General features: G+C 36.9%; 1 protein-coding gene across 34 annotated transcripts in view; it reads right to left on the bottom strand.

Moving 5' to 3' along the window:
* The window catches only part of MAPKAP1 (MAPK associated protein 1), a 225,504-nt gene that overhangs the window by 185,138 nt on the left and 26,258 nt on the right, over window positions 1-14,108 (bottom strand). For 21 of the 34 annotated variants that reach the window (XR_011533591.1, XR_011533589.1, XR_011533592.1 and 18 more), the window contains exons 2-3: window positions 11,801-12,128; window positions 9,264-9,353 (exon numbers count right to left, since the gene is read on the bottom strand). The exons of 9 other annotated variants lie outside the window; for them this stretch is intronic. Coding sequence is in view for 16 of the 25 variants with exons in the window: in XM_070596496.1 (XP_070452597.1) it covers window positions 9,264-9,353; window positions 11,801-12,059 (349 nt within the window). In the remaining 9 variants the exon portion in view is untranslated. The remainder of the gene's footprint in view (window positions 1-9,263; window positions 9,354-11,800; window positions 12,129-14,108) is intronic. 4 more of the 34 variants (XM_070596497.1, XM_070596505.1, XM_070596508.1 and 1 more) reach the window with 1 other exon arrangement.

Here is a 14,108-nt window from a genome sequence, read left to right on the forward strand (position 1 = left end):
TGGGACGCCGCCTCAGCATGGCTTGATGAGCAGTGCCATGTCCGTGCCCAGGATTTGAACTGGCGAGACCCTGGACGGCCGAAGCAGAGCACACGAACTTAACCACTCAGCCACGGGGCCGGCCCCCAAGCATTAGGTTTTTAAATACCATTCTACAAGAGGCAAAACAAAGTGGCAGTGATATAAATCAGAACAATGATTACCTCTGGGGAGTAGACTGACTAGAAAGGGGCACAAGAGAACTTTCCAGGGTATAGAAATGCTCTATACTTGACTGGGATGTTAGTTACAGAGGTATATATGTTTGTCAAAAGTCATTGAACTGTACATTTAACATCAGTACATTTCACTGTATGTAAAACATATCTCAATAAAAAATAAGTGAGTAAAAAGGGGAAACTTATTAAATAAATATCTTCCACATGCTAATAATTTCCAAATGAATATTCCTAGATCTAAACACTCCCTACAATCATAGACTCACATATTCAATTTTCTATATGACACCTCCACTTGGATGCCCAATAGGTATCTCAAACTTTACTTGTCCATAACCAAACTCTTGATCTTCCCCCAAACCTGTCTCTCCCACAATCTTCTCCTTCCCAGTTACTGGCAACTCAATCCTGCAGGCCAAAAACTTTGGAGTCCTTCTCACTCTTATCTTTCTCTCATACCCTATATCCCACCCAGCATCAGATCCTTCAGAAGATATCCAGAACCATCTCTACAGCCACCAAAGCTGGATTATTACCACCACCTTCAAATTAGTATTCTTATTTCTGCCTTTGCCTCCTCCACCCACTCCCCAACCACCGTCTCTTCTCAACACAGCAGCCAATATGAGTCTTTTAAAATATGTTATAAACTTCAGAATAAGAAGAAAATTGATAAATTTGACCACATTAAAATAAAAAACTTTCGTATGGGAAAAAATTAGTGATGGAAAAAGAAAAAGTATAAACTAGGAAAGAATAAAGGTTAACATTCCTAAGACATAAAGATTCTAAAAGTAGAGAAGACATGACCAACAACTCTATAGAAAAATGGACAAGAGATAAGAAACGTCCACGTAAAAAGAAATTCAGACAGGGGGCTGGCCCCGTGGCCGAGTGGTTAAGTTCGCGCGCTCTGCTGTAGGCGGCCCAGTGTTTCGTTGGTTAGAATCCTGGGCGCGGACATGGCATTGCTCATCAAACCACGCTGAGGCGGCGTCCCACATGCCACAACTAGAAGGACCCACAACTAAGAATGTACAACTATGTACTGGGGGGCTATGGGGAGAAAAAGGAAAAAATAAAAAAATCTGAAAAAAAAAAAAGAAATTCAGACAGCTCTTAAACAAATGGAAAGATGCTCAACCACATCCATAATAAGAGATACGCAAATTAAAACAACACTAAGATATCATTCCACATCTATCAGATTGGCAAAAATCTGAAAGTTTGAGGCTATGAGGAAATAGACACTCTACACACTACTTGAGGGAATGCAAAATAGCAAAACCCCTATGGAGGGCAACTTTGGCAATATTAAGGAAAATCACAAATTTACCCTTTGACCCAACAACATCACTTTCGGGCTTCTAATCTTAGATATGCTAGCAAAAAACAAACCACATACGCATAAGGCTATTCTCTGCTGTGCCATCTGCAACAGCAAAAGCCTAAAAACAATCAAATATCCCTCAAGAGGGGACTGATTGGCTCAGCTGAGGGACATCCACATCAGGCAGCACTATGGAGCTGCAAAATGGAACAAAGTCTCTACATATTGCTCCTGAGTAATTCTCAGGATGTGGTGCTCAGTGAAAAAAGTGTTGCAGAAAATAGCGTGAAGTATGCTATCTTTAATCTAAAAAGAGGAAGATATGAATATAAATATGCTTATATATAGTATTAGGTGGACAGAAAAACCAAAATCTTTTTAAAAATGACTATCTACAAGAAGAGGAGACAAGAACTGAAGTTAGACTTCTCTGATTTTACCTTGTTTTATGTATTCAACTTTGGAACCATGTAAATGTTCTATATAATTATTAAAGAAAACTAAAAGTGCAATCTCTTAAAAAAAAAAAGCAAAATACAATAAATGAACCCAAGTATAATATTGAGTTGGCGGTTTAACTACAAAGAGAAGAATTAATTAACTTTATCATACAGCAATCTGACTGTACATTCCCTAATGGAACATACCAAAAAGACAAAAAAAAAACCCCTCTGCTTTTGCCAATCATATTGTTAGTAATAACCCTGGTATTTCTATTCTGGAACCAAGATTTTCAGCATGAAAGAAAAGATACATAAACATAAAATCAAAAAAGTTAAGTAAACACTGTGTAATCTTCAATTTGAATTGGAATTATCAGCATTAACTCATAATGTGTTTCCTCTTAAAAATTTTATTTTTTTCTGAGCTCTATCCCCTGAAAAGGCCTACAAGGGAGAAAAAACCAAGCCAGTGACCACCCCTAGAAGTCAGGCTGTGGTCTCGTAACGCCATTTACCTAAATGCTGAAAACCACCAAGACTCCCTGGGGAGTGGCTGATTCCAAATTTGGGGAAGCAAATGTGTAAGATGAGCCTGGAACATCTTGTCATCCAAAAAAATAAGGAGGCTATAAAAGATTATTGGAATTGTATCCAAAAAACTTAGCAGCCAATGTGAAGGGACTCACTACACAAAGGACAATTATAACGTCAAAAAAAGAATAACAACTGCAATGAACTGAAAAATATAAAATATGCTGTAAAAATCCAAGAGTTCACGATGATACAAAGGAAAAAACCCTCACTGGTCGTCTACTTAGGATGCTAGGGAACAAACTCTTTATTCTGAAAACTATTAACAAAGGGAAAGAATCAAGCATTTATCCTACCTTTCTTGTAGGGACTATATCTGACGATAACCAAATAATAGATTAGGAAAAGTTCTTCTTTATATAAAACAAACTAATAAATGAAGAAAGACTGAATTAGAAATCACTATTTTGCAACTCCTAATGAAATAACGCATCTAGGAAAAGCCCACCAATGGCCACAAAAACCATTAGACGAAAAGCTGATGGCAGTAACTTAACAATGGATGGATAACACCTGATTCCACCATCAATCTTATTATCACAAAAAAGACAAGATATTCCATGTTTCCTAGTGTGAGGCAACAGGAAGTACACAGATGAGCATGTACAAAGTACTCTTACCAAAAATCAAACTTCAATCTGAGCAAGTTTCTAGATCTAACTAACAGTCTATAGGAAATAAAGAGGACAGAGGAACATCTTAAATGAGACTATGGGGATATAATTAGCAAAATCCAGAATGCAGGAAATTCTACTGGACAAATGACCCAGTTTCTTCAACAAATAAATTACAAGAAAAGAAAAGAGGGGCTGGCCCCATGGCTGAGTGGTTAAGTTCACGTGCTCCGCTGCAGGCGGCCCAGTGTTTCGTTGGTTCGGATCCTGGGCGCGGACATGGCACTGCTCATCAAACCACGCTGAGGAGGCGTCCCACATGCCACAACTAGAAGGACCCACAGCTAAAATGTACAACTATGTACTGGGGGGCTTTGGGGAGAAAAAGGAAAAAAATAAAATCTTAAAAAAAAAAGAGAATCTACAGATTAAAAAGGAAGTGAGACATGTTAACCAAAAGCAATGTGTGGACCTTAGATCTAGACTTGACCAAACGAAATGGGAGGAAAACAAAAGAATAAAGAAAAATTTGAGACAGTGAGGGAAACGTTTGATAATATTAAAGAATTCCAGCTAATATTTAGGAGAGCAGTGGTACTGCAGTTTTCTTTTGTGTTAAAAAACACAAAAGTATTTAGGTACAAAATTATACGACAGTTAGGATTTGCTTAAAAATAATCTGGGAGGGGAGGGGAGGTGAATGTATAAATGACACAGGACTGGCGACATGCTGATAAGGGCTGAAGCTGGGTGAGGGATGTGTGGGGGTTCACTATACCATTCTCTCTATTTTTGTATATGTTGAAATTTTCTATAATAAAAAGTTGTTTTAAAGGAAATTTAAGGCAGAAAAAAAAAGTAACTCACATATCACATCATTACTCTGATCAAATCACCTCACCCAGAGTAAAAATTAAATTCCTTACAGGAGCCTCCATGATCAGGTCTCCACTACTTACTTCTCTGATCCCACTCTTCCCCTTACTTACTCTACTCTAACCAACAGGCATCCTTCCTTGCCATTTCTTGAATACATCAGGCACACTTCCGCCACAGAACCTTTGCACTCGGTGTTCCCTTGTCTTAGAACGCTCACCTCCTTCATCTCCTTCAGATCTCTGCTCAACTATCACCTTCCTAATGAGGCCTTCCCTGATCACTCTATCTAAAATAGCAAAATCCCCTATCTAGCATTCATCATCCCCCTAGCTGGCCATATTTTTCTCTGTGCCACTTGTCCCATTTGGACATACTCTGTTTGTTAACTGTCTCCCGCACAAGCTCAGTGAGGGCAAGGTCTTCATCTTGTTTACTCCTAGGCCTTCCCCTAGGCCTACAACAGTGCCTACCTGTCCTTGCATGCTGTAGGAGCTTAATAATTACTTGTTGAATGAATAACTCTGGACCAGAGAAGTAGAAAAACTAGTTGTGGGGCTAGGGAGCACAATGGGGAAGAAGGAAAGAGGAGATGAGCACAAAGAAGCAAAGATAGGAGAGGTCATGAGGGCCCTTCCTCCTGGTTCCAAGCCATTGATAAGGCGCAGCTGTATGTGGACTGCTCAACTTTAAGCTGCTCTTCAACTTCACTTGCTCTTTGCAACTGAAATGTCCTAACCAATATAAACAGCTGGCAGTCCCCAACAAGCACAAAACTGAAAAAACAATAGCCTAGACATTTAATTCTCATCAGATTTATGAGAAAGCACATCCTACAGCATTCAGGAAGACGAGAATGCTTATTAGAGCTAATAAGGGTTCGGTGAGTGGCTAGATACAAAATGGATATATAAAAACAACAGATTTCTTTACAAGAGCATAAGAAAGTTATGGGGAAGACGATGCTATTTATGAGGTAACATGAAATACAAAACATATAGAAATAACCTTAATAAGAAACGCAAAAGTGCAGGAACAATATGAAGACAAGACAAAATGTTGCATTCATCTACTACTATGCATACAAAAAATAGACAAAAGATCATAGGACATGATTAGAATATTTAAAATATATATCCATATATAAACAGAATCTAAAATACATCAAAATGTTAACAATAGCATTTCCTCTGAATGTGAGATTATTGTTGGCTTATTTTCATTTTTATTTTTCAGATTTTCTATAATGAATTTTCTTTTTTAATATAGAGCCTTTGGTAACTTTCCTGAACCCTGGTTGTAGCTGACACACAGAGAAGGAAAGGAACGAAGGAACTCCAAAGACTCCTCAATACCCCAAGCTCCAGGAGCAGCTCCTTTCTGTCTGCAGTATGGGAAAGAATGGAGCAGAATGAAAAGACTACAGTCTTTGGGGTCAGACTGGCCAGGAAAAGAATTCTTGCTTTGCCACTTACTATTCGTAAGTAAGTAACATGGGAAAGTTACTTAGCCTCTGGGCTCCAGTTTTCTCACTTATAATACAGAAAGAAATATTAACAGCTAATTTGTTCCACTTGCATGAAGATGAAGCCAACTTAGTGGTCGGCGTATTATATACCGGTGGTCCTCAGAGCTAGTTGCTCATCAGAATCACCCAGGGAGGTTTCTGAAAAATACAGTTTTGTGGACCCCAAACTATATCTAATTAATAAGGAATTCCACAGGTAGGGCCTAGAAATTTATATGGAATGCCATTATAACATGCACTTTTGGATGCATTTCTGATTTTTATACAGCCACTCTATCTGGGAAGCGTTGTGTTAAGAAATCAATAATAGAAGTTACATAAAGAAAACTTCAGGAAAAATCATAAAGAATTGATATAAACTACATTATTGTTTTGCATTATTATGTAACTTCATGTGTAAACAGCTTTGTCTTCCAATTAGACTTCAAACTTCTCGAGGACAGGAATCACATATTCTCCCAAGTACCCAGCACAGAATCACTAGGCACAAAGAAGTTAAGGAAGAAACATTTGTTAAATGACTCAATGAATAGGAGTAACAACTAATTTTGTAAACAAGATACCATACCATTTTAAAATAATAAAATTAAAAATATTAGGACCTTGGCGTTATTCCTGACAAAGCTGTCTTTCAATGACACCATCTTCACATTTATCCATGCAGTTTTAGTTACAGAAATACTAAAAGGATCTTACTCTAAGGTATTTCATTTATCACATGGTCTCATGGCATATGCATCAGTATGTTCAGAAAGAACTTCAGGGTAGGGACCAGATAGCTTCTAAGATCCCTTCCAACTCCTCTATGAAAAGGATGCATTTATGTTGTGTCTTATATATTTATTTATTGAGGTAACAGTGGTTTACACTACTATATAAATTTCAGGCATACATCATTATATTTGACTTCTGCATAGATTGCATTGTGTTCACCACCAAAAGTCTTATGCTATGTCTTAAAGGATGGACTGGATTTAGATAGAATAATCGTGGAAGAAGAATATTCCAGGGGTTGTCATTACATTCATTAACAATGATTCTTCTAGTGAGGAATGAAATAAAACTGAGATTAAAAAAACAGATGAAAGGGCCAGCCCCAGTGGCCTAGTGGTTAAGTTCTGCGTGCTCAGCTTTGGCGGTCTGGGTTCAGTTCCCAAGTCTAGACCTACACACTTGTCTGTCAATGGCCATGCTGTGACAGCGGCTCACATACAAAAAACAAAAACAAAAGGGGAAGAAGGCAGCAGATGGTAGCTCAGGGTAAATCTTCCTCAGTGGGGGAAGAAAAAGGATTTTAACAAAAAGTAAATGGCAGAAAAAGAATGTGAGAATGAATAATTACCTAACCAAAATTCCCAATCAAGATCAAAAGGATTTGGCCGTGGCATTTCTTGCCGAAAGAGAGCATGTACTTGAGAGATGTGTGAAAACAGAAGGCTGCTTGGTTTGCCAGGTAGATGTTTAGTGAACAGCTGACTCCACTCTTCTAACATGTTTCAGGATGCCCAGAGTGCCAAGTTAGGGTAATGTTGGACCTAGCTTAACAAAGAATTCAAAGACATTCCTTTGTGCATTGATGAGCTTCACTCTAAGCATCAGTAGTGACCACCAGGCAGGCTCCTGGTCTGGCCAGGATCAAGGTCAACATTTCAAAGCATGGAAGGCACTTTAAGGAGCTTTTCCAGAAATAAGATCACAGAGTCAGTTATTGAAATCAGTAAGAGAGAGAAATAAGAGGGAAAGAAACCAAAGGAGAGAGAAGTATATACATATAATGGACAGTGTGGTTACAAATGAAAGCAAAAAGGGGACTGTTTATTTCTCCAGCACATTCTGTGAAGCACTGAATGGAAGTTAAAGTGAATTGCACTTCAGAGAGTGAGTGGGAGAGGAATCAAAATTTATTAGATGTATCTATTAGATTATTAGATGTAGCAAAATTTAAGTTGAAGAACTTATTTCTCACATTGTAAAAGGGGTTAATGCAGTTACATTTGAGGAGCTCTATCATCCTATATTTTACTTATTTATAATTTTTTTAAGGTACGGAAGTGAAGAAGGAAAAACAAAAGGTAGCTGGAGGTAGGGGCTTAGATAAACTGGCTCTGTATTCATTGAGAGTAATAAGAAAGGCACTAAGATACATAAAAAATTTGAAGAAAGTGGATAAGATAAATGATATAAAGGTTTTCCAGTTTATGCTAAATACAACCTAGAGTAGTATTAACAGGATCAACAGAAAAGACCAGTCTAGGGAGATTTTTTAAGTATCAAGAGCAAAACTAAAAAGATATCCAAGAAGAACTATAGGAACTCAGAGACATGAGATATAAGAGAAAGAAGTGATTGAGATTTCTGGTTCTACACAGTCATCATTTAGAAATTATTAAGCAATCATTAAGAAAATCATACCCATTGAGCACACTTGGGTTTACATTCAGAGTAGGAGAAAGCAATAACCCCTCTATGTAGTGCGGTTTAGCAGAAAGAGATTGGCCTTTAGATGCAGACAGTGCTAGATACAAAACATGGCTCAGTGCACTACCACTTCCTAGCCTTGTAACTTTGGCAATTTAAATCTCTCTGAGCTTCTGTCTCATCTATTAATGACAGCAATGACACCTACATCCTATAAGATCATTGCATTGGAGGTAATGTATAAGTGTTTAGAACAGCACTAGGTAGGTGCTGCTGTTAACAGAATAATGATTAATATTGTTAGTTGTATAAATATTACGTAGCAATGGAGCCAGTCAACAACAATTGATTGGACATCTATCACATGGTATCCCAGTGGGACTGGGAGGTGCTGAGAAGATACTGAAGACAGACTGCAGACATTTCTTGGAAAGGAGAAAAAAAGAGAAGGTCTGGGAAACATGACATAAACATTAGAAAATATTTTAATAGCATTTTATTTTGAAGTTTTTCTTTCTTTTTTTTTTGCTAAGGAAGATTCCCCCTGAGCTAACATCTGTTGCTAATCTTCCTCTTTTTGTATGTGAGCTGCCATACAGCATGACCACTGACAAATGGTGTAGGTCTGCATCAGGGAACTGAACCAGGCCACTGAAGTGCAGCGTGATAAGCTTAACCACTAGGACACCGGGGCCGGCCCTTGAAAAATTTTTTGAAGTCTTCTCTTCTTGCTGAGATTGAAGCTTTGAAAATATATAATATGGCCGGCTTTTTAATATATATACCATATGAACAAATACTACAAATGCTAATAACACCAGCAACATAACGGTTTTTAAGCTAAAGGAAAAGAATTAGCATATATACAAAAAAGACTGTTATCACTAATGAGGCAAGGGAAAGGCCAGGTTGGAACTGCCAGGAGGAACTATAACCCAGAGGCCTATCCAAATCATAGGTTCTCCTTGGCTCTAAGAACGAGATACTGGGACAACAGTCTGTACAAAATGTGCCTTGTACACATCAATTCCTGTGACCCAGAATGAAGAGTGGCCAAAAAGACAAGACCTAAAGAACACACAGCTTCAGAAGGCCAAGGCGCTCAAGTAAAGAATTCAAAGCTCAAAACACAAGAGGTAGAGACCCAGAGAATTAAAAAGATGAATTAAAAATAAAAGCTCTTATACAACAATATAAACTAAATAGGTAAATCTCAAATTAACAATTAAAATTATTTTCATTTACCTGATTGCTTAGAATTTCTTTCTTTCCACTGAATATTTTTGCATTTGATCTGGTTTTGTCTCTCTTTTCGGAGTCGTTCTAATCTTTGAGCTTGAAAAGAAATATTATAACTATAAGTTTGTCAATGAAAGTTTACTATAAACAAAGACATAATTAACTACCTTTATATGAATAAAGATGTTTTATATTGCATATGTAGAGAAAAAGTCATAAAATTTTAAAGGTGGCACCCCTGAAAAGCAAATACCAACAAAAACATAAAAATATTCTTGATTTATAATTGAAATTAGAGGATATAAAACATTAATAGAGATCATAAAGATAGTATTAACATGGAAGAGAATAATAAAATGTGAAAACTTCTGTGATTAATATGACATTTCATTATATAAATCATTAATAACGGTCTTAAAGGAATTTTAATGCACAAATGAACTGAAGTGAATATTACATTACAGGAATAAAATTACTGTTATGAATTACTCTACCCGTTTCAAAAATTAAAGATAAATGAACTCAGACTAGACTATTAAAGTTTTAAATATAAAATCCTTTATCTAAAAATCATGAAAATTATAAAATGTCAAAGCTATATAAATTAGCATAGCTTTTCTTCAGTGGGCTGAAACAGTTTATAGGTAGTAAAATAAATGATTTGTATCTTTGTAACATTAGTCAAATCTTAAAAAGAACTATTTTTCTTATACAAAATTTTAAGATATGCTGAAAGGATTAAAAAGCAAATTCCTTGGTCACTAGGACACCCCACAATCTTTACTAATTATTAGCATCTAAGTGCTATCTTAAGACAGCCCAACAATAATAACAAAAGCATCACCTAAAATTACGCATTTGTGATTATATTACTACTGGCTGATCAACCTTCAAAATCAGTGAGCTGATCTTTGAAAGACATACTGTCCAGATACATTAACAGTAGCTGCCACAGAGACCACAATGGAAAAGAAAATCACAAATGATGCCATCTCCTGAAATTAGTTTTCTCTGCTAATCTTCAACTCCCTATTCTAGCACAATGATAATAAAAAATAAACAAAATAAATTTCTCTTTCAACCACTTTCAAGGCAGGAAATCATACACTCCTGCCTTAGCAATGTGGTAGGAAATATTGAAGCTTATTTCACCAGAAATTTAAACTATGCTGGCAAAAGCATTCTGACAATGTCACTATATCTAACCAAATTCCACTGAAGAAAAATACATTCAATTGCAATTAATAAATGTGAAGGGTACAGCCAAAGTAATATAATCATAAAGCTCTCAATTTAGCAGCATTCTCCTACTGAAATCCATTCAACCTGTCATATAAGATATCATCTCAATAACTTGCAAGGAAGTCAGTTTCAACTAGGGAACTAAGAATCAATGGTTCTAAATTATATTCAAACCTTCACTCAAATCCTATTTTGATAAAAGTTCTTTTAGATACTGGGAAATGCTATTAATTATTTTCATCATGAGAGCAAATTATTCTCTGTAGATGTCACAGAATGCTGAATTCTGAACCAAAACCTTACCGTGCCTTTCCCTGTAAACTGTACCCTCTCTCCCTGCAGTACTCCTTTACGTATATTTTACATTTGGACTATGAAAGTAAACATGTATTTTCAGTGTTCTACTACATCTCAAGCACTACTTTTCCTGGTAATTAGCAGGTTACTGCTACTGATTAGGAGATTATATTTTCTGATTATCTAAAAAAAAAATTATCTCCTAGAGTACTTTGTCATATTAGAACTACAATATATATTCTAAATAATTTATCTGAGTAAAAGCCTTGGTTCATCACATTTCCCTTGAAAGCCTTCCAAAAAATATAAGCTGGAAAATGGGCAACGATAAGCTTTTAAAAGCTAATGACTAGAAATATATATATATATACACACACACCCCCAAAACTTGAGCATTTTCAAGCCACAAAGATCAAAGGGTAGAGATCAACTTAAGAAAATAAAGGTAACATATCATAAACGGGGGCACCTTTTCTCATCTCACACCCACTGTAGGAATTCCTATTAAAAGCAGCCCTAATAAATATTCAGCTGTCTCCCTCCAATTCCCACCCCCACCCCTACTTCCTCCAGTGGCAAGAACTGTCTCAGGCAGCAGTACTCTTTGGCTGGTCAGCTCTCTGTATTAAAGGTTCTTTATGATGTCAACCTGAAATCTGCCTTCAGGTAGTCTACCTACTGGGACTAACGTTGCTCTGTGAAGACACTGCAAACAAGTCCACTCCCCTTTCTACATGACTTTCTAGAAACAGAACATCCAACATGCCTCTCATAGCCAACTTTTTCACTGATTCGTCTTCTATTTCCTTCTAATAGCATCGTTCCAGAGCTTCTATTCACAGTCACAGTGATGGAGACGCTGCTTAGACTCAGTGTAATACATTCATATTCCTGTTAACATATGGAAACTTTCCCCATTAAACCTATTCCAACATTATGCATTAGTCTGTAAGATTGTTTACTGATTTAAAACTCAGAAGACATGACTAAAAGGCAATGTTTACCTGTATTTGAGCGTCTTCTAATACCAAAGTCCCAACTTGAGGTAATATCGACTGACTGGGCATATACATAGCCCTGAGTCTCACCATTGCTTCCCTGAATTTCTGACCCACTGTCTCCAGGCATTGAAGGAGGATGAATCTTCTCTAGGTCAACATCATGATCAATGAGAACCATCTCACACATTCCTGTGTCATCACTGGTCACATGTGACTGTCGAATATGAGCTAGAATGATAGTTGGATTGTCCAAGAAGGCCATCCTTTCTGTGGGCCAATTTCCTTAAAAGGCTATTTTCTCCTCTTCATATTGTTTCACGGGCTCACCTACCTAGAAACATGATGTACACAGCAATATTTAAGAATAAGGCAGAAAATGACTGGATCATTTTTCAAACAACTTCAATGTGGTAAAATGCTACCCTGAAAATCAACATTCATCCCTGTACCTAGGAGCTTAAAAAGATTAAGTCTAAGCTGAAAGGAAATCCTTATAAGCACTAGGGGCTACAGCTCTAGTCAATGAGATCTCCATGGTATCAGAGAGGATGGCTTGCTCTCTTGCAAAACAAATAACAGTAACTTCTTAGGCCGCTCAAAGCACATAACTACTGTTAAAACAATAAATTTTTCTTTCTTTCTCCCTTCGTCCCATGCGGTCTTCTCATTACTTTACAAGGTGATGGGGGAACAAGTTGTATTTTCCACAAATGATGTGCTAAAGTATGAAACTGTGTTTCTTCAGTTTACTTCCCTCTCTCCTGTCACACGGTTGTCAAGTGTCTTAAAGGGCACAGGTGATGTTTTCTGAGTTACTAGGAATTTTACAAAAATGTACCAGCAAAGTAATTTTGTTCAATAAATATATTTTCCTTTCTTCTGATTTAAGATACTATTGTGCTTTTAGAATAAAACTTATTAATCAAAGTTGTCTGCTACCAGATTAATTTTTTATTTTAGAAACCTAATTATACGAACTGCTTCCTGAATCCTGTTGAAACCGTAATGATGTTTATTCTGGGAACAAGATGGTATGCCCTCAGTTAAATGGGAATACTCAACAAAGACAATATTACAGAAGCATGGTTAGGAACCTAAGGCCCTACAGGCGGAGCTGGGTTCAAATCCTGGCCCTACCACTTGCTAGCTAAGTGGTCTTGGTCAGAATAACCCTTACCTCTTTAAACCTATTTTGTCTCTTCATTTATAAAATGGGGGTTCAGGGATGAGAGGATATATAGGAGATAATGCAGGTAAAGTGCTCAAAAGAATACCATGCACATAATTAAATATTAGCTGCTATTAATAATGATGATGATGGTAAAAATATTACCAACTTCAGCTTACAATTCTTCTTTAAAGTAACCCTAAAATATATCAACAATCCATCCTTCTTTAGCAAGCTCACAGCAGGTAAACAGTGTGCTTCCTTTGTGACAGAGAACTCTGCAGGTCATCTGGGTCACCTTCCTGCTCCTCTAAAATCATTATGAAGTGCAAGGAACATGAAAGCTGGACTGAATATGTTCCTAGGAACAGTCCTAGAAGACATGTATTTTTAGAAAGACTTATAATGCCAGATTTTCTTGTCATTTGTTTCTCCTAGAAAAGGAACAGAGGGGGAAATCTAGTTAATAAACCATTATGGTTAACTAAGGTTTTAAAAATTTTTGTCTGGTAACATATCATTCTATGGAGATCACTTGGTGAATCTCAAAATAGAGACATTGAAATTAAGAGGAAGTTCAACTGAGGAGCATCTCTAAAAAAGTGAATTACATTAATCTTCATTTTTTTTTTTTAAAGATTTTATTTTTCCTTTTTCTCCCCAAAGCCCCCCAGTACAAAGTTGTATATTCTTCGTTGTGGGTCCTTCTAGTTGTGGCATGTGGGACGCTGCCTCAGCATGGTTCGATGAGCAGTGCCATGTCCACGCCCAGGATTCGAACCAACGAAACACTGGGCTGCCTGCAGCGGAGCGCGCGAACTTAACCACTGGGCCACGGGGCCAGCCCTAATCTTCATTTTTTTCCTTTAAATATGTTCACTGAGTATTTATTTTACACTGAGGCTAATGGGAAATGCAAAAGTGAGTAAGGGATACCTAAATCAAAAAGTTTATACCCTATTACAGACCTAGTATATCTCCTAATACCATGGGATTCTTCTAAGTGTCAAATTTCAAAGACATTTAGTCTCTGAAACAATATCAGCTCAGCATTTAAAGTGTTTTAATCAGGAAAAAATTACAGAATTAAAGAGGAGCATTTAAAATACACTCATAAAAATCAGAACTTCTTATATAACCACA

Source organism: Equus przewalskii, chromosome 26, assembly GCF_037783145.1.
Source record: "Equus przewalskii isolate Varuska chromosome 26, EquPr2, whole genome shotgun sequence".
Taxonomy (NCBI): Eukaryota; Metazoa; Chordata; class Mammalia; order Perissodactyla; family Equidae; genus Equus; species Equus przewalskii.